Source organism: Podarcis muralis, chromosome 9, assembly GCF_964188315.1.
Source record: "Podarcis muralis chromosome 9, rPodMur119.hap1.1, whole genome shotgun sequence".
Taxonomy (NCBI): Eukaryota; Metazoa; Chordata; class Lepidosauria; order Squamata; family Lacertidae; genus Podarcis; species Podarcis muralis.
In genome coordinates, this window is record NC_135663.1 from 2,291,159 (window position 1) to 2,315,526 (window position 24,368).

The 24,368-nt window shown below is 47.0% G+C and overlaps 1 protein-coding gene across 1 annotated transcript in view; it reads right to left on the reverse strand.

Moving 5' to 3' along the window:
- Window positions 1-23,765, reverse strand: part of ATP6V1B1 (ATPase H+ transporting V1 subunit B1) — a 69,826-nt gene extending 46,061 nt beyond the window's left edge. Inside the window, exon 1 of the mRNA XM_028744472.2 lies at window positions 23,513-23,765. Coding sequence (XP_028600305.1) covers window positions 23,513-23,624 — 112 coding nt within the window. The 5' untranslated portion in view covers window positions 23,625-23,765. The remainder of the gene's footprint in view (window positions 1-23,512) is intronic.
- Window positions 23,766-24,368: the final 603 nt, after the last annotated feature.

Genomic DNA, 24,368 nt, shown 5'->3' on the forward strand with positions numbered 1-24,368 from the left:
TGGGTGGGGCCAGTGTGGGAATGTTCAGGGATGCAGGAGAGGATATATTGTCTGATTATAGCCTTTCCAACTTGTGTTAACAAGTTCACAATTTAGCAGAGTAACATTCCCCTTTTTAAACTTGCAGTGGATGCGTTTGCTCAGGCTCGCTAAAGGTATTTTCCCCTTATTCCCTCATAAAAGATAAGACACAACACAGTCTTCTATAAAAGTATAAAAAGGTTTACTCACACATCATTCTGTTCACAATCGGATCCCAGAAGGCAGACTTAGCTTAGAAAAGTAACATATACCTAGAAACTATCTCATAAGAAGACAGTCCCTTTGTCCTCTCTTGGCTGGAAGCCAAGAGGGCATCTTTGGCTAAGCAGATGTTGCTTCTTTGATTAAAGTAGTCACAGAGAGAGAGATGGCTGCCCTGCCCTGCTTTTGTCGTTACCTGCACAGGTGAGGCCATGCCCACCTCTAATCACATGCAGAGGAAGCCTGTCCCAGCCCAGAAGGAAACAGGAAGTTTACCTGCTGGCTGAGCAAACATTCCTCCCCATGTGTAAACATGTTCACTCTAGAAATGTTGTACTTGACTACTCTTGTGTAGTTCACATCCCACAGCCAAATGCGGCAGAACGCACTGTGGGGCCTCCGAGGAATCTGCCTGCCTCCTCCCACTCGGCCACCCTACAACTGGTGGGGAGGCGGTGGGTGAACCTTTTGGGGTATTGTGGAGCCTACGGGTGCCCAAGCCACCGCACCACTCCCAGGAGAGATGTTTTGCTCGGGCACACTGCAGACCCCGCGGTGAGTGCCGCCCAGGATTTTGTCACCCCCCTCAGTAGTGACACCTGTGGCGGCTCACCCCCACCGCACCCCCCTTCCTCTGCCCCTGGTGTCAGGCACCATAGATTTCAGGAGGACTAGAATAAGGAGAATAAGGATGCATTATATGAGAATAAAAAAAAGTAAGCATTAGGGAGCACTACAGAGGTCCAGCTCCAAGGTCCTTCTGGTGGTTCCCTCCCTACGAGAAGTGAGGTTACAGGGAACCAGGCAGAGGGCCTTTTTGGTGGTGGCGCCCGCCCTGTGGAATGCCCTCCCATCAGATGTCAAGGAAATAAACAACTATCTGACTTTTAGAAGACATTTTTTAATGCACTTTAAATCTTTTGCTGGAAGCCTCCCAGAGTGGCTGTTATTATAGCCCTGTTTAGGGAAGATTTTAATGTTTGAAGTTTTATTCTGTTTATTATTCTGTTGGGAGCTACCCGGATGGGTGGGGTATAATTATCATCATCATCATCATCATCATCATCATCATCATCATCATCATTATTATTATAGCAGCTCTGAATAGGTAAGTTCAGAGGACAGAGGAGCTTTGCATTTTGCATGAATGTACATGGCACTTTCTGGGAAATGAGAAAAATGATTAAAATGACTTTTACGAAAAGAAACAGAAGCTTTTCTTTTAAGTATAATCCTTGGAGAAGCACTCAGCGAGCAGAAAAAAATTCTTCAAGTCTGCTACCAGGGCTGTTCAAAGGATTTACGCCCAAAGATGGAAGGAAGGAACAGTTCCGACAAAGGAAGATTGGCAACTAAAATCCATGGAGTGCGAAGAAATGGCGAGACTCACCGGAAGAATAAGAAATCAAGCAGAGAGGCTTTTAAAAATTGAATTGGGGAAATGTATTGATTATTTGAAGATAAATTGTAAACAAATTCAAACATTAGCGGGATTGATATAAACACATGCAGTAAGAGAGGGGAAGCTAAGGGGAAATTGGCTAATAGATTTGAATTGGATACGCAGGAATAAAAAGATAGGAAATGAATAACTACAGAAAGGAGGGGAGGGAAGACGAGGGGAAGGTATATTAGATTCGTAAAGGTTTTGCTTTTATTGTTTAACATATTTGTAAAAAGTGAAAATGAACAATTAAAATTAAAAAAGCAATTTGTATCTATAGATAACAACAAAAAATGGTTTGCTTATGCAAAGTTTGTGTTTCCTGGGAATGAGGGAGAGAGCAGACTGTGGTTTCTGTATATATATATATATATATGCAGGTTTTGGTGTCCTCGGGTATCTTCCCGTGTAAAAGTTGGGGTGTCTAGGCGACGTTTCGACGAGGTCTCACTCGTCATCTTCAGGCTGGTGCTTTCGGCTTCTTGTTACTGGAACAGAGCAGGATCTCAGTGTTTGAGTTCCTATAAATACTGTAGAGGAGGTATGGTGTATAGCCTCCAATGTTCTGGGCAGAGAGGAAGTTCCCAGGCTAGTGTGCCTTTTCTTCTTTTGTTCCTTAATTGCTTGAGGGATATCTTGAGTGATTTCTTGAGTGATATCCTGAGTACCACTTAGGTGGGTCATTAGGTGTGGATTAGTTGCTAAAGCCTTTGTGTCTTGACCTCTTGAACTTTGTGAAGAGTTTTTCTGAGAAGATGGGTGTACTACATTTAGTTGTGCTCTGGCTTGGCTTCGTGTATAGGGGCGAGCTGTGGTTTTGTGGCCTGTGCCAGCCAGATCTGTGTAGGGATTGCAGGGGGGTGCAGCATCCGGAGGTGCCACCATGGTTTGGCTACTGGATGGTGTCTGTAATTTATCTGTGGAGAGGGTCTGGGTTTGGGTCTGGTGTGGTTGATTGGTGATGGCGTCTGGTGTGGTTGATTGGTGATGTTGTGAGAGAAACACCCTCACAACATGAACAAGCGTGACGACACATCCCGCTTGCCAGACATCTGGAAATTAGCCCTCCCCACAAAAACTGACACCAGATCCAGAGGCACACAGAACGCCATCACCAATCAACCACACCAGACCCAAACCCAGACCCTCTCCACAGATAAATTACAGACACCATCCAGTAGCCAAACCATGGTGGCACCTCCGGATGCTGCACCCCCCTGCAATCCCTACACAGATCTGGCTGGCACAGGCCACAAAACCACAGCTCGCCCCTATACACGAAGCCAAGCCAGAGCACAACTAAATGTAGTACACCCATCTTCTCAGAAAAACTCTTCACAAAGTTCAAGAGGTCAAGACACAAAGGCTTTAGCAACTAATCCACACCTAATGACCCACCTAAGTGGTACTCAGGATATCACTCAAGAAATCACTCAAGATATCCCTCAAGCAATTAAGGAACAAAAGAAGAAAAGGCACACTAGCCTGGGAACTTCCTCTCTGCCCAGAACATTGGAGGCTATACACCATACCTCCTCTACAGTATTTATAGGAACTCAAACACTGAGATCCTGCTCTGTTCCAGTAACAAGAAGCCGAAAGCACCAGCCTGAAGATGACGAGTGAGACCTCGTCGAAACGTCGCCTAGACACCCCAACTTTTACACGGGAAGATACCCGAGGACACCAAAACCTGCATTCCTGTACCCGTGAAAATCTACGAAAGCATATATATATATATATATATATATATATATATATATATATGATTTTCTGTTTTACAATTTAAAATACTCATTTAAACATCCTTAAAATATCAATGACTTCCCTTCTTCTCTTTCCATGGTTCATTTTGCATATCACAAACCCCTGCATATTTTACAAAAACTAAACCATTCATTGTTCTATTATTGCATCCATTAAAATTTATTGGCACTGTTGAATTGATCTTAATGCTGCCAGCATTTTCAAGTGTACTCCATTCCACCCCCCCCATATATTCAATAAACGTTCTTCTCTAAACACATGTTCTTCTTGTTCTCTTGTTCTATATGTTAAGTCTGCAAGCTGAACATACGCGCAGCTGTGTGATATATGATTTATTCACACACACACACACACACACACACACACTCACACACATCCTGAGGGGTTCACAGCATTGACACCCCAAGAGGGTTTTGCTTTTCCCGCCGCCATGGCCTTGGATGTGAGCAGAAATCAGGCATGTCTCTCCCTCACAGCCTCCAGCTTGCTTCCTCCTACAGCCTCTAGATCAGGGGCCCCCAACCTGTGGCCCGTGGGCCAGAAGCTGCCCACGGAGGCCGTTTAACCGGCCCCCGAGCCGCCCCCGAACAGAGCCGCCCGCTTGGCGAGTCCCCGTGCGCTGTGCTAAACTGGCGCAGCACAGGGACTCTCTTCCGTGGCTCCGGAAATCACTTCTGCACATGCCCAGATGCCAGAAATCACATCTGAGCATGCTCAGACGCTGGTAATCGCTTTTGCACATGCCCAGATGCCGGAAATCGCTTTTGCGCATGCCCAGATGCGAGAAATCACTTCTGCGCATGCCCAGACGCCAGAAATCGCATCTGTGCATGCCCAGATGCCGGAAATTGCTTCTGCGCATGCCCAGATGCCAGAAATCACTTCTGTGCATGCCCAGACACCGGAAATCGCTTCTGTGCATGCCCAGACACCGGAAATCACTTCTGTGCATGCCCAGACACCGGAAATCACTTCTGTGCATGCGTGATTTTCGGCGTCTGGGCATGCACAGAAGCTATTTCCGGCGTCGCAATGCGCTGGTACGGCCCACGTTGGATCTCTGTGGGAGTGATCCAGCCCATGCCTGGCAAGTCTTGCCTACCCCTGCTCTAGATGACACACAGGCCCAGCTGCTGCAAGCAAACCCGTTTTGATCGAGCTTTGCCCGCCTTCCAGTTCCAGGAAGGAAACCCCCACAAAAAAAAGACAAGATCCCTTGCTTATTTATTGACGCCATTTGCTGCCGATCCGGCGACTTTCCAAGCTCAGCCGCGATGGGGCTCTTGCGACCGAAGGCCGCGCCTCTCGATTTGCCGCAGCAGAAGGCGCACGGTGACATTTTGAAGCGTGCACAGCTAATCTCTCGCTCAGTCACTCCACTGTCACTGCAAATGATGTCACCAGAATCCTCAGCGCAGAGAGGAATTTGTGTGTGTTGGGGGGGGACGTTGAGGAGTGCTAATCCCACGTTAATTACACATTAGGCAATTTGGCCAATGGCGGGGGTTGCGGGGGACATCTGTGGCGGTGGAATGTGGGTGCAGGATGGGGCACATGTTGCTGTGGCCCTTTAAGGAGAGGGCTGGTGCTGAGGCTGTTTATTTACAGTCATACCTCGGGTTGAAGTATGCTGCGGCGACCTGACAGTAAGTAACGGAGCACGTTGCTTCCGGGTTTCGTGCATGCGCAGACAGTCAAAATGACGGCATGCGCATGCGCAGAAGCGGTGAATCGCGATCTGTGCACGCGCAGACGCAGGTTGCGTTCGCTTCTGGATACAAACGGAACTCTGGAATGGATCCCGTTTGCATCCAGAGGTACCACTGTATTACCCTTATTTCGTCTATTAAATTTGTTAGTCGCCTTGGTTCGATGTTTCACTGTGTTTTAAATTCGTCGGGGCATCCCAGTCAGGTGGGCAGGATATAAATAATAACTTACTATTAATATTATTATTACCCAAGGCAACCCAATGTGACTTACAAACAAGCAAGCCAAGCCAAGCCAAGCCAAGCCAAGCCAACCAAACAAAACAAACAGGTTATAGATAGCAAGATAGACAGATAGATTATATTAATGCTTAATTGGTTTTTAATGTTGACTTCCCTGCTGCCTCTCTGCTTTTAGTTGTTTCTGTTTTAGCAGTAAGCCCTCCCTGCCTTGAGGGGATGGGGGAAATGGGATATATATATATCCCATTATATATATCGTGCTCCGACAGCACGGCAGCAGCGGGAGGCCCCATTAGCTAAAGTGGTGCTTCAGGTTAAGAACAGTTTCAGGTTAAGGACGGACCTCCAGAACGAATTAAGTTCTTAACCCGAGGTACCACTGTACATAAAATCAAAACAAAAACAACAACCCAATAACGCCCCCCAAAAAAGAGTCAGCATTTTAAAAAGGGTATAGGGTGTAGATAAAGTCAGGCAAGGTAAAGGTAAAAGCCTAGTTAAAAAGAAATGTTTTTGCCTGGTGCCTAAAGGTGTATAGTGGAGGCGCCTGGCAAACTTTCCTGGGGAGAACATTCCACAAACGGAAATAATAGAAATAGAAGAAATAATAGAAATATAGAAATATAGAAATATAGAAATATAGAAATATAGAAATATAGAAATATAGAAATATAGAAATATAGAAATATAGAAATATAGAAATATAGAAATATAGAAAATAATCCAGAGACACATTGGTGATGCAGAGGCCATGCTCTCTGTTTATTTATGAGGGAGAGAAGCCCTTCCTCCAGAAGCGCCAGGGAACATGCGCCATCCCAAAAGCGCATGTGGGATCCGCCCGGGCTCTCTGTCCTCCTGGCCTCTGTCCTCCTCTCCGCGGGGCAGTCTAGGCTCCAGCGCACAGATGTGTGAGCTCAAGGAACCTGGCCTTGCCGAGCCCCACTGAGCAGGTTATGACCTTTACAGAAATGGTGGCTGTACGTGTCAGGCCTAATGGGGCTGAGGCTGCGAGACGCGGGCGGACGGGGGGGGGGGGGGAAGCTGCCCGAGAAAGCGCGCCTCCCCGGAAAGTCCTCAGAGGCCAGAGGAATTTCTGGGACACAGGGCTATTATCGTTATCGTTATCATCATTAACCCCTGAGATGAAAGAGGGGATGGATCCACCCAACTCTTTCCCCCCATTTCTATCTGGCACAAGAACAGCTCTCCATTTGGAGAGCTCTTCTTGGAGACCTTTGCAATCTCTTTGGGTTTTAGCAGCCCTGAGCAATTTAGGAGCGTCCTCAAACTTTGCCACTTCCCTGCTCACACCCAACTCAGTGGAAGGGTCTCCCTTGGGGCTGGGGTGGGGGGTGGACTCTCCTTCCTTGAAGGTTCTTAAGCAGAGGTTGGATGGCCACCTGATGCCTGAGTTGAGATTCCTGCATTCTTCTTCTTCTTTGGCGATCCCTCGTAGCCGAGTAAGATTGTCTTCCATAAACACAGTTTTAACAATGAGTCTGTAAGTGACTGTGGAGGCCAATTCTGGATCCACATGTCCTTCCACAGTGGGGACATTGGTTTCTGGATGGGAGTTGATCACGGTGTGGATTTGCCAAGTGTGCCTTCCTCTTAGCACGTTTCTCCCTTGCGTCCTGAGTTCGAGCGTCTTCAAAGACCTTCTTGGTGGTGGCACCTGCCCTGTGGAACACTCTCCCATCAGATGTCAAGGAGATGGGGTTGCCATACGCCAGGGAAAACCCAGACATGTCCTCTTTTTGGGGGGGGGGGCAACATGCCATTCTGGGCAGATTTTTACATTTTAAAGGAAATGTCAAGGTTTTGGGGGGGGGTGGCAGGTTGGTCTGCATGCTGCAGCCACTGCCAGCCTAAGCTGGGGGGAAAGGCACACCTCTTTCCCTGTGTCAGGTGGGCAGCAGCCCAGACTTCCCTCTTTTTTGCTCTTCAAGGTAGGGCAACCCTCAAAATAACTACACAACTTTTAGAAGACATCCGAAGGCTGCCCTGTATAGGCAAGTTTTGAATATAATGATGTTTTATTGTGTTCTTGTATCCGCTTGAAGCCGTCCAGAATGGCTGGGGAAACCCAGGCAGATGGGTGGGGTACAAACAATAAAATTGTTGTTGTTATTGTTGTTGTTGTTGTTGTTGTTGTTATGCTGTTTTAGACACCGGCTGAAAGTTTTCCTGTTCCAGGAAGAATATCCAGACAGGACGATTTAATTAAAGCTTCTTTTAAATGCTTTACTGATATTTTTAACAATGCAAATTTGGTTTGGTTTTTTTAAAAAAATTGGTTTGTGCGTTTCAGTCATGTTTTATATATAATTGAATATTTGCATATAATTGAATCTCCTTGTTGTCTTTCCACCAGCAGGAGAAGACAATTTCCTTTGGGAACTGACAGCGATTTAAAGGAAAGGGTTGATCTACAGATGAAGGGCAGTATACAAATTTAATTAATTACATTAATGCTATTCATATTATTATTAATAATAATAATAGTGCTGTGCTGTTTTTATTATATGTGTTTTAATAGAATTAGTTTTTTAAAATCTTGTTTTAATTATTAGAATTTAATTACTTTTTAATTACTACCTGCTATAAGTTTTTAAACTTCTTGCATTTTATTTTATTTAGCTGTTTTTAACTTACTTAAGCCGCCTTGAGTCTGGGGAAAAGGTAGGATATAAATAAATATAATAATGATATGAATGATATTATTTTCCCTCCCTCTCTTCGGAGCAAGCGGTTTATAAGTGTTGGCCAAATCAACCCAAAGCAGATAAGGCGTAGCAACGGGACTTCACGGCCCAATTCAAATCCCCGCCCAGCAAATGTGCAGAGGGAGAACCGCTCCTCTCCGTGGGACAAGTCGCGAGACGGAACGGCCCACCGGGCTGAATTTTGCAGAAGGAAGACTTTCCATTTTTCATTTTAAAGCAGGAAAATGAGGCGGGGAGAATGTTGCCCACCCCCCCACAGCCCCACCGGAAAGCACCAATTCAGATCATTAAGGGCTTGAGCCGCTGCAAAAAAGAAAAAGAGGATTTGAGGCTTCCTGGGGGCCGCAGAGTGGGTGGGCCGTGGGCTTCCTTGGCAGAGGTGAAGGGAGTCAGGGGGAGAGGGGAAAAGGTGTCTCCAAAGCTGTTGGGCCCAATTGTGGATGCCATAAAAAAAAATTGAAAAAGGAAAATGTGTGTGCGCGCACGGGGTGTTTTTTCTCCCCCCGGAGGCTGCCCTCTGCCCGCCCTCCTCCTCCCTCAAATTCACAGCTCCCATCCTTGACAATCTGAATTAACCCTGACCATTGTGTCCGATTAACTCCCATGGGGCGGGAGGGAGAGGCGAGGGGGGCAGAGCAGGGAGCAAAGGAAATTGACCGTGCTGACAAAAGGGGCAACCAGCCCAATGACACCAAGTCGCTAATTGCTTCCACTCCACCAGCCCCCCCCTCTCCTTCCCCGGCATCTGTTGGGTCGGTCCCCCCATCTCAAACAAGCCTAAGGGGTCCTCTGCAAAGTTCAGGCTTCCCTCTAGGCCAGAGAACATCTCCTTGTGCTTTCAGCGGTGGCACCCAGACTCTTCGTCCCCTTTTTTCTGGAGAGGACCACATAATTCAGGCCGCTTGGCGATTTTTAACCTGCTGTTACTTGATTCGTTGCCTGGTTTTTGAACCAACTGTATATTGTCTCCCTGCTTATTTAACTTATATGCAGAATTCATCATGCGAAAGGCTGGGCTGGATGAATCCCTAGCCGGAATTAAGATTGCCAGGAGAAATATCAACAAACTCAGATATGCAGATGACACAACCTTGATGGCAGAAAGTGAGGAGGAATTAAAGAACCTTTTAATGAGGGTGAAAGAGGAGAGCGCAAAATATGGTCTGAAGCTCAACATCAAAAAAACGAAGATCATGGCCACTGGTCCCATCACCTCCTGGCAAATAGAAGGGGAAGAAATGGAGGCAGTGAGAGATTTTACTTTCTTGGGCTCCATGATCACTGCAGATGGTGACAGCAGTCACGAAATTAAAAGATACCTGCTCCTTGGGAGAAAGGCGATGGCAAACCTAGACAGCATCTTAAAAAGCAGAGACATCACCTTGCCAACAAAGGTCCGTATAGTTAAAGCTATGGTTTTCCCAGTAGTGATGTATGGAAGTGAGAGCTGGACCATCAAGAAGGCTGATCGCCAAAGAATGGATGCTTTTGAATTCTGGTGCTGGATGAGACTCTTGAGAGTCCCATGGACTGCAAGAAGATCAAACCTCTCCATTCTGAAGGAAATCAGCCCTGAGTGCTCACTGGAAGGACAGATCCTGAAGCTGAGGCTCCAATACTTTGGCCACCTCATGAGAAGAGAAGACTCCCTGGAAAAGACCCTGATGTTGGGAAAGATGGAGGACACAAGGAGAAGGGAATGACAGAGGACGAGATGGTTGAACAGTGTTCTCGAAGCTACCAGCATGAGTTTGACCAAACTGCAGGAGGCAGTGGAAGACAGGAGTGCCTGGCATGCTCTGGTTCATGGGGTCACGAAAAGTCGGACACGACTAAACCACTAAACAACAACAACAGTCAACTTTAAATAATTTTGCATATCCCCAAAACCTGGGTGATATTTGGGTGCTCGAACCTATCATTCCTCATGAAACAAAAAGTTTCCTTTATCGGGAGAGCTAAAATGGCTTCAGTTAATCAACTGAAATTTTGAGTTGATTAAGGGGCTGAGAATAAAGGTTGACTGGTGGCCTGGTTTGCAAACTAGGTCGCAAAACCGTACTGAATTTCTGAATTCTGGATCTCTCGCCTTCTTTTTCTTTTGGCAGTGAAGTATTTACAAGAAGTAAAAGCGCAATACATTTTGTGGTAGATCAATGCACTTTCTGAATCAGTGGAGAAGTTCAGTTCTTAAAGGAGAATCAAGCAAATTTGTTCTTCCAGAAATGATAACCTGAAACGCAGCCCTCCTGCAAAATTCACACTTTCTTGAATTTTGCAATGCAATTCCCCATCTGACTAATGCACCGTATACAAAAATGCAGGTATTAGTTTGCATATAACTGCTTATATTGGTAAAGGAGGGATAAACAGCATTGCAAATATGTCTACATTGTGCAAGACTGTGTACAAAAATGTTTGTGCATGAGACAAAATTCATAGTGTTAATCTGCATCAGAGATGATTGAATTCATAAACTGATGCGAAAGTGTGGAGAGCTGAATTGATGATTGTGAAAAAATTAAGGCAACCAGAATGGACAGGTTTGTCCTTCTGTACTCCGGGCATCCCCCCCAAAGTGGCTGCTCTGCGCTCCTTTCCCGACTGCTCTCCTTTAGTCGCTACCATATTGGAACACCCTTGTCTATCGAGAGAAAAACAAGCACCGTCGTCTCTCCTGCCCAAAGTTGGAGGGGATGTTTTCTGTCAATGCTGCTTCTTGAGAATGATACAAATGCACTTAAGCACCATGGATTTCAAGGGGGCTTAAGGACACTTCATCTGCCTGGAACCCAAGACGCTTATGCTGAACGGCCTTGGAGCCTTCGCCATGAATTAGCTGGTATTCAGCCTGCGGAGGTTTCATTTACTCAGAGGCAGGAGGACAGGAGGGTCCCCAGGAGGGTCTTGGCCACCTCTTTGCATGGTTCTTATTTAGGCTTGCCATGTGTCTGGAATTTCCCAGACATTGCAGGGATTTGGTCGTTGGAAACAGTGTCTGACAATCACTTAAATGTTTGGGGAAATCCGGACGTATGGAAACCCACGTCAGAAATGTCGATATTGGTGAATTTCCTTAAAATTTGCTCAAAAACGTTTTCTTTCTCTTTTGGGGGTGGGGGTGGGGAGATTTTGCAAGCAAAACTCAACAACTTTGGCCCCAAAAAGAAAAGTTCAACATCTTTTGTGTCTGAACTTTCACTTTTTGAAATATGGCAACCCTACGACTTATTTCTTGGAGCAAGGCTGTTCAGGGGCCTCTCTGTTTCGAAGAGGCAAGATGCTATAAATTTGTGAAATTACACATGGCATAGAAGGAGAATGGCTAGAGGAAAGTGTTTCTGTTCCTGACCTAATGCTAAACTTGTAGACATTCAACGAAGCTAAAGGTTGGAAGATTTAGGACAGATAAAGGAAAGCTGTGATGGCCTGGGATTCGGACTCAGAGGCTGAACCTGAGGAATCCCAGCCTGCACAGGATTCCCCGCCTCCAGAACCAGCTGAGCTGGGGCTGGGGCATGAGCCTGAAGGGCCCTCACCTGTGCTGGATCCTCAGGTGCAGGCACCAGCTGAGTCTGCTCTGGCTCCTGAGGTGATGGAGGACCCATTGCCTGCAGGTCCTCCGCTCTCAGTAACCCTCCAGCCTCTCCTGAGCTGCAGAGGCTCAGGGCAGAGAGGCGGAGGGAACTAAGTTCATGCAGGAGGAGTGCTCATCTCCAGGCCAGGAGAGGCGAGTCACCTGTGGACCGGGGCCGCCCTATGCCTCGGGGCAGATAAAAGCCAGCCAGCCCAGTCCCAGGTTGCGGGAGCAACGTTGTTGCTAGCCTGTTCCTGCCGGCACCCTGCCCCGCTCTTCTGCCAGAGTTCCTGACTCCACCCGACTCCCCGCCTTGGACCCAGCTACAGCTTTGACAGACAGACTCCATACCGCACCATCGACCTCGGACTGGACTCAGACCTCGCCTCTCGGTTAGCCCCCGGGACCAGCACAAAAGGATTTATTATTCACACAAAGAGTTCAACTATGGAACTCCCTGCCACTGAGTGCAGTGAGCTAGATGGCTTGAAAAGAGGATTAGACAAATTTATAGCATCAGGTTGGCCATTGCAAGACCAGGATTCTGGGCTAGGTATGGGCCATTGAGTGGCTCCAGCCGGCTCTCCCAGTGTTCTTAAAGGGCCATGCAGCCCAGGAACAGTTTTACTATCTGATCCTGGCACTATTCTGTCCTGACAAGACTTAGAAACTCAAGAGCCTGTATTCAGTTATGGCTGCAAGAATACTGATAGCCAGAAGTTGGAAATGTGAAATAACACCTACAATAATAGATTGGCAATCACTCATGCTAGAGTACTTTCAATTAGCAAAGCTGACCGGAAAAGTCAGAGGAGCCCCAAATCAAAAAATATTCAGAGAATGGAGACTATTCAAAGAATATATAAGATTATATTGTAATAATAACAACGTTATCCTAGCAGAACTGAATGATACTTGTATATAATAAACAAATGGAATAAATGTACTAGATGTTATAAAAGTTATAAAACAAACTGTGCAATAAAATTAAGACAATAGAAAAAGTACAACGAGAAGTTTCTTTCAGAAGACTTCATTAGAAAAGACAGGATGTTATAACCAATATTCATTTCTTATTGTTAACTCTTCTTTGCATTTTATTTTTATTTTCTTTATCTTTTTTCTATTGTATTTTTGTGCTTAATTTTGATGTAACTATTTGTAATATATATGTAAGATGATATTTTAAATCAATAGAGACAAATTAAAAAAGAAAAAGAAACTTAAGGGCCTGCTGAGGCAACCCAACCAGATTATTATTATTATTATTATTATTATTATTATTATTATTCCATGCATTTAAGCTTAATTGTAACTGCCATAGGGAAGAAGTTAGTTATTGATTATTGTGTGTTCTCTCTCTCTCTCTCTCTCTCTCTCTCTCTCTCTCTGTGTGTGTGTGTGTGTGTACATACACACAAATACTTTGGGAAAGCATTATAAAACTGTGTTGAACAAATAAATAAACGAGTTGCATCAAGAGCTACTCTCCACCCACCCCAGAATTGAGGCCTGCGTGAGGATCCACAGGAGTTTAACTCTTCTTCCAGCTGAATCCCTGAACACTCCCTTGGGTTTCCTCCTATATGTATGAATTGCATCTCTTCCAATGGGCTGGGGGCAGAATCCTGCCCCCTCTGGCACTGGGGTGCATGTTGCTGCCTTCAATGAGAAGACCTATTGGGGAGAAACCCAAAAGGGTTCTTGCTGCCTGGTGACTATTTGATCACCTGCATGGTATTTTCACGTTGTTTCTGCATCTTCATCCTTGAGGTCTGATGCTTTGGGGGTTTCCTGTTGCTTTGAGTGATGGTCAGAAAAGTTGTCTCTATTGCAAGCCAACAATTAAATCAAGCCTCTTGTGTTAATCTCTTAAGGACCCTCCTTCCTTCCCCAGGCTCCCTAACTTCAGATGCTAGGTAGGTGGTGAGCGGCCTTTTCTATTGTCAGTCACCTAATATGTCATAGAATCAAAGAACTGTAGAGTTGAAAGGGACCCGAAAGGGACATCTAGTCCAACCCCCTTCAATGCAGGAATCTCAGCTGAAGCATCCATGATAGCCATCCAACCTGCATCCTCCTTGTTCTTTCCATGCTTTCCATGCATCTAAAGCCCTTAGTGGCTTTCATTACTCATTTCATTACTCAGGCTAAGACCCTCCCTGCCCGCTGACTATCTGGCCAGAGTGGTGCATGCTCTGGTTATCTCTCGCTTGGACTACTGCAATGCGCTCTACGTGGGGCTGCCTTTGAAGGTGACCCGGAAACTACAACTAATCCAGAATGCAGCAGCTAGACTGGTGACTGGGAGTGGCAGCCAGGATCACATAACACCGGTCTTGAAAGACCTACATTGACTCCCAGTACGTTTCCGAGCACAATTCAAAGTGTTGGTGTTGACCTTTAAGGCCCTAAACAGCCTTGGTCCAGTATATCTGAAGGAGCGTCTCCATCCCCCTCCATGTTCTGTTCGGACACTGAGACACTTTGTTCAAACTCATGCTGGTAGCTTTGAGAACACTGTCCATCCATCTCGTCCTCCATCGTCCCATTCTCCTTGTGCCCTCCCTCTTTCCCAACAGTCTCCTCCAGCACCAGAATTCAAAAGCATCAATTCTTCTGTGATCAGCCTCCTTTATAGTCCAGCTCTCACTTCCATACATCACTACAGTGGTACCTCAGTTTACATATGCTTCAGATTACATACGCTTCAGGTTACATACTCTGCTAACCCAGAAATATTACCTCGGGTTAAGAACTTTGCTTCAGGCTGAGAACAGAAATCGCGTGGCAGTAGGAGGCCCCATTAGCTAAAGTGGTGCTTCAAGTTAAGAACAGTTTCAGGTTAAGAACAGACCTCCAGAACGAATTAAGTTATTAACTTGAGGTACCACTGTACTAGGAAAACCATAAAAGGTAAAGGTAAAGGGACCCCTGACCATTAGGTCCAGTCGTGACCGACTCTGTGGTTGTGTTGCTCATCTCTCTTAACTGGCCGAGGGAGCCGGCGTACAGCTTCCAGGTCATGTGGCCAGCATGACTAAGCCGCTTCTGGCAAACCAGAGCAGTGCACGGAAACGCCGTTTGCCTTCCCACTGGAGCAGTACCTATTTATCTACTTGCACTTTGACGTGCTTTTGACCTGCTAGGTGGGCAGGAGCAGGGACTGAACAACAGGAGCTCACCCCGTCGCGGGGGTTCGAACTGCCAACCTTCTGATCGGCAAGTCCTAGGCTCTGTGGTTTAACCCACAGCGCCACCCGCGTCCCGGGAAAACCATAGCTTTAACTATAAAATATTATTATTAAATAAAATATTATTATTATTAAATAAAATATTATTATTATTAAATAAAATATTATTATTATTAAAAGAGTTGGTCCATATGCAGCTCAGTACCGCCTACTCTCTGAGTTGCCACCGCGCGGGACTGAACCCAGGAACTTCTGCGCTTGCAAAGCGGGTGCTCCATCACCGCCGAGCGACATCTCCATCCTTCCTGGCTCGCCGTCCAAAACTTTCCCGATGGTCCCTAGTGGGTCCGCTTTTCCTCCGCCTCCCTCCCCGGCGCAACCTGCTCATTGTGCGATGTGTCACTTCGCGCAGCGCTGTCAAACACATCGGCCCGTCCCAGCCGAGCGGAGCTTGTGAAAGGCCCAGCGGGGGGGCTGCACATTATGCCACTAATTAGGACCCCGCAGCAGAGGGTTCCCATACACACCTGCACGGTCATGTGACTCTACAGGGTATTCCCCCCCTTTTTTTGGAGGGGGGGTGGGGAGGTTGCAAAGAATGACCGCTCTACCCGAGCGTGAACCGAAATGTGCTGGGCTGCCAAAAAAGAGAGGAAGGAAGATCCCAGTTTTTCAAAAAAAAAATATTAATGCAATAAACAATTTGCTGCGCTCACGGCGGCGTTTCCAGGGATGCCAAACTTTCCTCCGGACATTGAGCTGCGGGAGGTGGGTGCATGTGACGGATTGGGGCCCTTCTCCCAGCACTTGGCTCCGAGGAAAATTTGGGAGAGTCAGAACAGGTATAAGAAAGGAATTCTTCATGCAAACGCCTAGTTCTGTGCACCGCCCTGAAACCTCCGGATATCGGGCGGCGTATAAATTCAATAAATAAATAATAGTTCATCTGCGGAACTCGCTGCTGTAGCCTGTTTCTCCTTTGTCCCTGTTATCGCTTTCCTTTAATTCCACGAACCAAGAATTTGTATACTGACCGCTAATAAGGAACCGTTACGTTGTAGACATCACTGCAAATTTATCGTGCTATTTTTGTGACTTACAAATGACATAGAAGAATTGGTCTGTTTATTTGTCTCATTTAAATAACTCCTAGGATTCCTGTTTATAAAAGCCACTAAAAAGCTTTTTTTTAAAAAAAACATATTTTCAGTGCCAGGTATAAACGTATATCTTACCCCAGGCATTGGACAGGTCAGGATAATTTTTAATGGCATATTTTTTGCTGCTGCTTTTTTGGGTTCTGTTCTATAGGCAATTCCATGGTGCTCTCTAGATATAATAGCTCAACAACTTTGCATAGCTCAACAACTTTGCCAAAAAAAAAGCTAAACAACTTCTGCATCTGGGTTTTCACCTTTTGAAATACGGCAACCCTAGGTTATGACCCGTAACAGTGGTTCCCAATTAGTTAATTACTGAGGAAGCCCCTATTTTTCAAAAGCCAAGCCACAGACCCTCTACTTTTGAAAAGTTTGATAACTCTATGATAGTTATCTCTGCAAAGCAATTTTTGGAAGAAAATGTGGGGTAGCTCCTAATAAGCAAATGATTTTAGGTATTTAAAAAAAAACCAGAACAGACCATAATTTTTTTTGATATTACTGTGCAAAAATGCTGAAAATCAGTTGGTGGGGAAGGCAAGTAATGGGACTGCAGACCCCCTGGGTGCGTTCCTGGGACCCCTAACTGGGAGCCACTGAATTATAATGCCCTATATGGCTTAAAGGTAAAGGGGCCCCTGACCATTAGGTCCAGTCGTGACCGACTCTGGGGTTGCAGCGCTCATCTCGCTTTACTGGCCGAGGGAGCCGGCGTACAGCTTCCGGGTCATGTGGTCAGCATGACTAAGCCGCTTCTGGTGAACCAGAGCAGCGCACGGAAACGCTGTTTACCTTCCCGCCAGAGCAGTACCTATTTATCTACTTGCACTTTGACGTGCTTTCGAACTGCTAGGTTGGCAGGAGCAACGGGAGCTCACTCAGTCACGGGGATTCCAACTGCCGACCTTCTGATCGGCAAGTCCTAGGCTCTGTGGTTTAACCCACAGCGCCACCCGCATCCGTCCAGGCTATTTGAAATACAGTATTCCTTGTACGAACCTGCCTAGGTTTTGAGATCTTTAAGAGTGGCCGTTTCCCCAAGTGGCGACGCAGAAGTGGTCTTCTCAGTGGTGGCTCCTCCCAGACAACTTTGGCGCTCTCTCCCAAGAGAACTTTGACGGGCTCCTTCCTTGCTGTTCATTTGCTGGACTTTCTTTTTCTGACAGGCTTTGGGGGGCTGTCTGGTTTCAAGTAAAGGACTTTCACTGTTTTTACTATCTGTATTGTAATAGATTATTTTGTGGGGGGTTGCATCATTTTAATTCCATTACTGTTTAATTACTATGTAACTATTATCTTTTATATGACTTCAGCTTTCTGTGTTGTATGCCTCAAACCCCAGTTCTGGGGAAAAGGTGGAATATTAATATTATTATTTTTATAATGATAATCTGGACACGGAATTAAGATTTTTTCCTCTTTTTTGAGCAAGTCATTTCTACATAATAATAGTAATGGTAATCATAATTATTACTGTTATCTGTAAAATCTCATGGAGAACATACAGCTGTATGCTAGTTATTTTAACGTTTTGTTTATCTGGTTTTATGTTCTGCTTTTTGCTCTTACACTTCTCTTAAATTGCTTGTTCTATCTATTTATTTTGTAAAACTTATCCACTGCCTGATTGCAAAATGAAAAACCTCAAAGCTGCTTATAGAAAGAAAAGGAGAGCAAAACCATCAGAAAAACCAGCTGAGAGCAACGATTTAAAATATTCAAAAAGGAAAAACTCGCATCATCTCTCTAAACATCTGGGTGGGTGTGTCTAAACGAAAATGCTTTTAGCAGGTGCCGAAAAGACTGCCAAGAAGATGCCTGCTTGATTTCAATAGGCAGGGAGTTCCAAAGGGCAGCTGCTCCCACACTAGAAGTTGATGTTCTTAAAAATGCAGAACAGGTATTATGTGGCCCTGGGCCAGTTCTGCTGGTCAATGCTGTTACGTGGGCATCTGTGGGGGAGAAGTTGTGAAACCAGCTCTCTAAACTTTGCTGGAATACTGAATACCATCCCTCTCATCCTCCACTAGGAGTGCGTGACTGGGGGGGGGCTCAGGTTGTGCATGTGCATAGCCCTAGCGCCAAAATGTGTGGGTGCCCGGCCCCTTCATGGGGAATTTTGTGGGTGCTCGGGCACCCAGGGAGCTGGCACCTACGTCCTCCACGCACAGCGAGGGTGCCAATGTTGCCCTCCGCTTTTGGTGGTTCTGGGGAGATGGGACGACTAAACGCGAAGGTGGTTTTTTTTGGCAAGGTCCGGCTGTGTCTCTTCTGCCAGCCCAGATTTGACCTCCTGGGCCTTTGCGCTCTCCCGGGTGCCCCTTGCCGCTCTTCCTCCTCCTCCTCCACGCTGGTGTGAATGCCTGCCCTTGAAGGGGAGGGGGCTTCAATTGGAAAGACACATTCTGACACAGTCGTAACCCCCTGACCCTGCCGTGGCTGCACCCATTAAGAACAGTGTGTGCCTTCACGCCTGGCAGAAGACGGGTCTCCGGGGTTAGGGGGAATGGAGAGGGAGGGGGGAGTGTTCTTTAGCTCACCCATGCACAATCCTTGCCTGCGCCCAGGGAGAAGAAGCCTATGCACGCTTCCTTCCCTACACACCTATAAACTCTGCCTTTTTGCTGGGGACACCACCCCCATAACTCCCAGCGTTCCTGGTTCATCCCACCCCCTCTTTGTGGGTTAGCCTTTGCTCCTGCTAGAGTTGTTGCCCAGCTGCCGTGCATGCTTCAGATCATAGAAATTAAGGGTGCTTAGATTAGGGCAGGGGTCAGCAACCTAAGGCCCATGGGCCGGAAGTGGCCTGCGGAGGTTGTTTGACCAGCCCACAAGCCACCCCCGAACCAAGCTGCCTGCTAACGCACTGCGCTAAACCGGCGCAGCATGGGGACTCGCTTCCATGGCGCCGTAAATCGCGTTGGCACAGACGCAGAGGCCAAAAATTGTGGCGCGCGCGCACACACAGACTCTGAAAATCACAGGCATGCATGCTCAGGCACACCTGTGATCCAGCCCACGGAGGGATCTCCACGGGAGCAATCCAGCCCAGGCAAGGTAAACCTGGATTAGGGTTTCCATATATTTCAAAAAGTGAAAATCCAGACACAAAAATTGTTGAGTCTAACATGGGTTGCCATACAGTCATACCTTGGAAGTCAAACGGAATCAGTTCCGGAAGTCATTTCAACTTCCAAAGCATTCAGAAACCAAAAGACAGTTTCTGATTGGCTGCAGGAAGCTCCTACAGCTAATCGGAAGGCCGCAGAAGCCCCGCCAGACATTTGGCTTCCAAAAAAACATTGGAAATCAGAGCAGTCACTCCCAGGTTTTGGTCGTTCAGGAGCCAAAACGTATGATTACCAAGGCATTAGACAACCAAGGTATGACGTACTTCCAGGTGTTCCCAAACATCAGCCATTTCTGCCTGGACATTGTTTCCGACTGCCGCAATCCAGCTATGTTTGGGAAATTCCAGATGTGTGACAGTCTTAGTAGATGTTAAATCTCAGAACATGGACTGGGCGCAGCTGAGGGGTACACAAACCCAAATGCAAGGCCCAACTTGACACATCACTCATTTCAGCTGCCCTGGTCTGCTTGTTTGTTTATTATTCATCTCATAAAATTTATACGCTGCTTTATGGTTACCCCCCCCCCCAAACACGACATTGTAGAATCGTATCATGGAATCAACCCCTCAAAGCAGTTTACATTTTAAGAAATAAGTAAATTATCCATAAGGAAAAGGTCTATGGGGTTGCACTGTTTGGAAAAATATCGCAGACAACTTTGGGATTTTCATTTAGATCAACAAAAAAACAACCATGCTCTGAGAATGACGAATGAGGAAGTGGGTGGAGATTCACTCGGAATAGCGCCATTATCCAAGAGGCTGGGTTGTATAGCCTCTCTCTGTAAGTACTGAAATAAAAAAGGACGGTAGGAAACTTTCCCTTGTATTTATCATTTCCTGGGCAACTAGACGGGAGCCGCCAGGAACACCCTGAAAGGGCCCCAGGGAGTTGTCACCTCTGCTTGTCCCTATGTACCAGGGGCAGCTCAAGGTATTTCAACACCCTGCAGCACAAACTTTATAATAATAATTTATTATTTATACCCCGCCCATCTGGCTGGGTTTCCCCAGCCACTCTGGGAAGCTTCCAACAAAACACTAAAATGCAATAACATACTAAACATTAAAAGCTTCCCTAAACAGGGCTGCCTTCAGATGTCTTCTAAAAGTTTGGTAGTTGTTGTTCTCTTTGACATCTGGTGGGAGGGCGTTCCACAGGGTGGGTGCCACCACCGAGAAGGCCCTCTGCCTGGTTCCCTGTAACTTGGCTTCTCGCAGTGAGGGAACCGCCAGAAGGCCCTCGGAGCTGGACCTCGGTGTCCGGGCAGAACGATGGAGGTGGAGACACTCCTTCAGGTCTACTGGACCAAGGCCGTTTAGGGCTTTAAAGGGCAGCACCAACACTTTGAATTGTGCTCAGAAACATACTGGGAGCCAGTGTAGGTCTTTCAAGACCGGTGTTATATGGTCTCAGCGGCCTGCCCAGTCACCAGTCTAGCTGCCGCATTCTGGATTACTTTGTAAGAAAATATCCTTTCTGGATCCTGCGCCACCCCCCTTCCCACCAGCGGGGCTTTGCATCGGTTCCTCGCTGCAGGAGAAGCCAATGCAAAGTCGTGATGGGGTGTGTGTGGAATCTCCCCTCTCTCCCCAGTGGCAAAGCTGGGAGGCAAAATGGGCTGCCAGCCCTTGCACAGGCTGGCTCTTCTATGTACAGCACCTGGCACCCGTGTGGTAATCAAACAGTGCCTGAAATAACAGCAGCAGCAATATTCTGTTTCTCGCTCTCTCTCCCTCTCACGCCCCAGCCAGCTCGCCTTCAAGACCTGGGGGGAAATACCAGCAACTCCTTGTGACTCGAGGCTCCGCCTGTTTGCTGTGGTTAATAATAAAACCCTCTGAGCCTGCCAGAGCCCATCCGACCAAGTTGGGCTGGGGCAGCTCAGAGCTGTTTCTGACCTGCTGCGCCGAGATGCAGACAGGCTGGAACCGCAACCGGGAGATTTCAGGCCAAAGCTGTCACCTCGGCCAAGGTCACTGGGGAATTGCTTTACCGAAGGTGCATGTATTTGTGTGTGCTTGCAGACCATGGGTGCCACCTTGCCCAGAAGGGCTTCGACTTTGCTCATTGACTTTGTGGGAGCCCAGCCCCACAAATATATTATAAGTCCAGTGTTGCAGACCTAGGTTCCTGTTCTCACATGTATGGAGCTGGTTTCTTCAAACAGGAGAGAGAGGCTGAGGCAGCCCAGCCAGATGGGTGGATGATGATGATGATGATGATGATGATGATGATGATGATTTCATGTTTCGTATTCACACAGAGAGATGCATGAGCAGGCAGGTGAATTGAGAAGAAATCCTCATGAGCTACCCAGCCAGGGACACATCACTTGATCCACAAAGAATAAAACTCAGAACAATATCTGTGTTCCAAATGGATGAGGCACACGAGAGCCAGTGTGGCCTAGTGGCTAGAGTGTTGGACTAGGACCAAGGAGACCCGGGTTCGAATCCCTTCTTGGCTATGAAGCTCATAGGGTGACCTTGGGCTAGTCCCTGCCTCTCAGTCTAACCTACCTCACAGGGCTATTGGGATTAAATGGGGAGGGGAAGAACCACCTGTGCCAACTTGTGCTTCTTGGAGGAAAAGTGGGATATAAATGTAAAATAAAAATTAGAGTAATCAGTGCTTTTTTGGGGGAGCGGCGCAGGGGTACGCATACCCCTAAACATTTTGTGAATCTTTGTACTTTTGTCCATTTACCGTATTTATTTTCCCCAATTTAAACTATAAAAGGGTGGTTTTCTTAAGTCAAAATGAGAGTACCCCTAAACATTTTTTTAAAAGAAAAAAAGCACTGAGAGTAACGATACAATAACCACTGCCTTTCATGGGCATAGCTAGGATTTATTAGCTAGAGCCTTTCTTAGGGTTGCCATATTTCAAGAAGTGAAAATCTAGGCACAAAGGTTATCAAACTTTTTTTGGCCACAGTTGCCGAGTTGTTGTTTTTTAACCTACCTTGGTTAGTTAAGCAATTTTATTTATTTACTTGATGGGGGTGGGTGGGTGGGGGCTACGCCCATGCCACCCTCATCACCAACACCTATTACTGGGCGGACTTTTTCAGCAATACCCAGAAGCGCGATTGTGCTTGTGATTATGCATCTCCTGCAACACACCTCACAAACCACAGGGAAGCGTCCATGTGCGCACACAAACACACACCAGTGTGTTGCACTCTGCAGCACGCCTGTGCAATTGGGGATCAGGCCCTGGGAGGCAGACTCTGAAAGAGCTGCTCTGTTTTAAGGTATTCCTCAGGCAGAAGTTTGCCAAGGCTGCTCTGCAGACCCCAGTCCCAAATCCTCCCTCTCTCATCACAGTGCAAAACCTTTCCTGGGGTTTGGAATTGGGGGTGCCATTTCTTGTTCACCTCATTCTCCAGGCAACATATGAACGCATGGAATGACAGGTCCCCAGGCACCCAGGCTACCTGAAGGAGCATCTCCACCCCCATTGTTCTGTCTGGACACTGAGGTCCAACTGTGAGGGCCTTCTGGCAGTTCCCTTGCTGCGAGAAGCCAAGTTACAGGGAACTAGGCAGAGGGCCTTCTTGGTGGTGGCGCCCGCCCTGTGGAACGCCCTCCATTCAGATGTCAAGGAGCTAAACAACTATCTGACATTTAGAAGACATCTGAAGGCAGCCCTGTTCAGGGAAGTTTTTAATGTGTGACACTTTAATGTATTTTTAATCTTTGTTGGTAGCCGCCCAGAGTGGCTGGGGGAACCCAGCCAGATGGGCAGGGTACAAATAATAAATTATTATTATTATTATTATTATTATTATTATTATTATTATTATTATTATTATTAGGTGCTGCCCAGGAGCCAGAACCCAGAGAGAGAGAGAGAGAGAGAGAGATCTCCTGCGCTAGTTTCTCACACTCTTCCTCTTCAGTTTCATAATATGTTTTCCATTATCCTAAGCGTCCCGGTCTTCTCCCCTCCCAGGCACTCTCCCCCAGGAGAAGGAGGAAGCCACGGAAAGTGGGAGAAAGTGGGCAGTTTTGGAGACGGCAGGGAGGAGAAGTGGACCCTGCGAACGAGAGGTTTCTGGATCTCCTCCGCTTGAGATCTTAAGCAGACCCACAGTCTATCTTTCAAGCGCCTTTAAGGCATATCCCTCCCTGCAGAGAATTCTGTAAACCGTAGTTTTTAAGGGTGCTGGGAGATTCGCCTGACATGCCTTTTTTTTGGGGGGGGGGGGAGAAGTCTTAGCAATCGCAGCATCCTTTTCGAAGTGCGCACGGGCAAGTGATTTCTCAAGCTCCCTTTTTCCCGAAGGCACCCCGAAAATACTCACTCAGTCTCGGGTGGGTGATGTAGTTCCTGGTCACTGCTTGGACGTGCTCTCGTGCCTCGGCCAGGACTCCTCCGGGGTGCCCGTTGACCCTCACTTCCACCTTGGTGGCCATGTCCTTGGGGAGTCCAGGCAGACGCCAGCCGAAAAGCAAGAGCTGGTCTCTGAAGTTTTTATACCTGATCTGCCTGACAGAGGCCAGCTGCAGTGATCTGCCTCCTCCTCCGTGTTGTCCCTGAACACAGAATTATTTGTTGCCTGTAAACTGTCCGGCAGCTGCAGGTTTGAGATGCATGTTGCAAAGGTCTCGCTGCAAAAATCTGGGGCGTGTAAGGCTTTTTTTCCCCAAGCAGCGATATTCTCACTGCCATGTCGGGTTGGGGAATACACCAGCTTTCTTCAGGAAGGAGATTGTGAAGGTTCAGAAAAGGGCAAGCGAAATGATTGAGGGAAAGGTTGCAGCCCTTTTTAACTGAGTAAGAGGCGACAGGATAGGAATTTACCTCTCTTTTAAATCTACCTCTCTTTTAAATCGGAACCAGTGAAGGCAGTGAAGGTCCTGTGTGAGTGTCTGGAGGTGGTTGGAGGACGGATGGTGGATAACAGATTGAGGTTGAATCCTGACAAGACAGAAGTACTGTTCTTGGGGGACAGGAGGTGGGCGGGTGTGGAGGATTCCCTGTTCCTGAATGGGGTAACTGTGCCTCTGAAGGACCAGGTGCGCAGCCTGGGAGTCATTCTGGACTCACAGCTGTCCATGGAGGCACAGGTCAATTCTGTGTCCAGGGCAGCTGTCTTCCAGCTCCACCTGGTATGCAGGCTGAGACCCTCCCTGCTTGCAGACTGTCTCGCCAGAGTG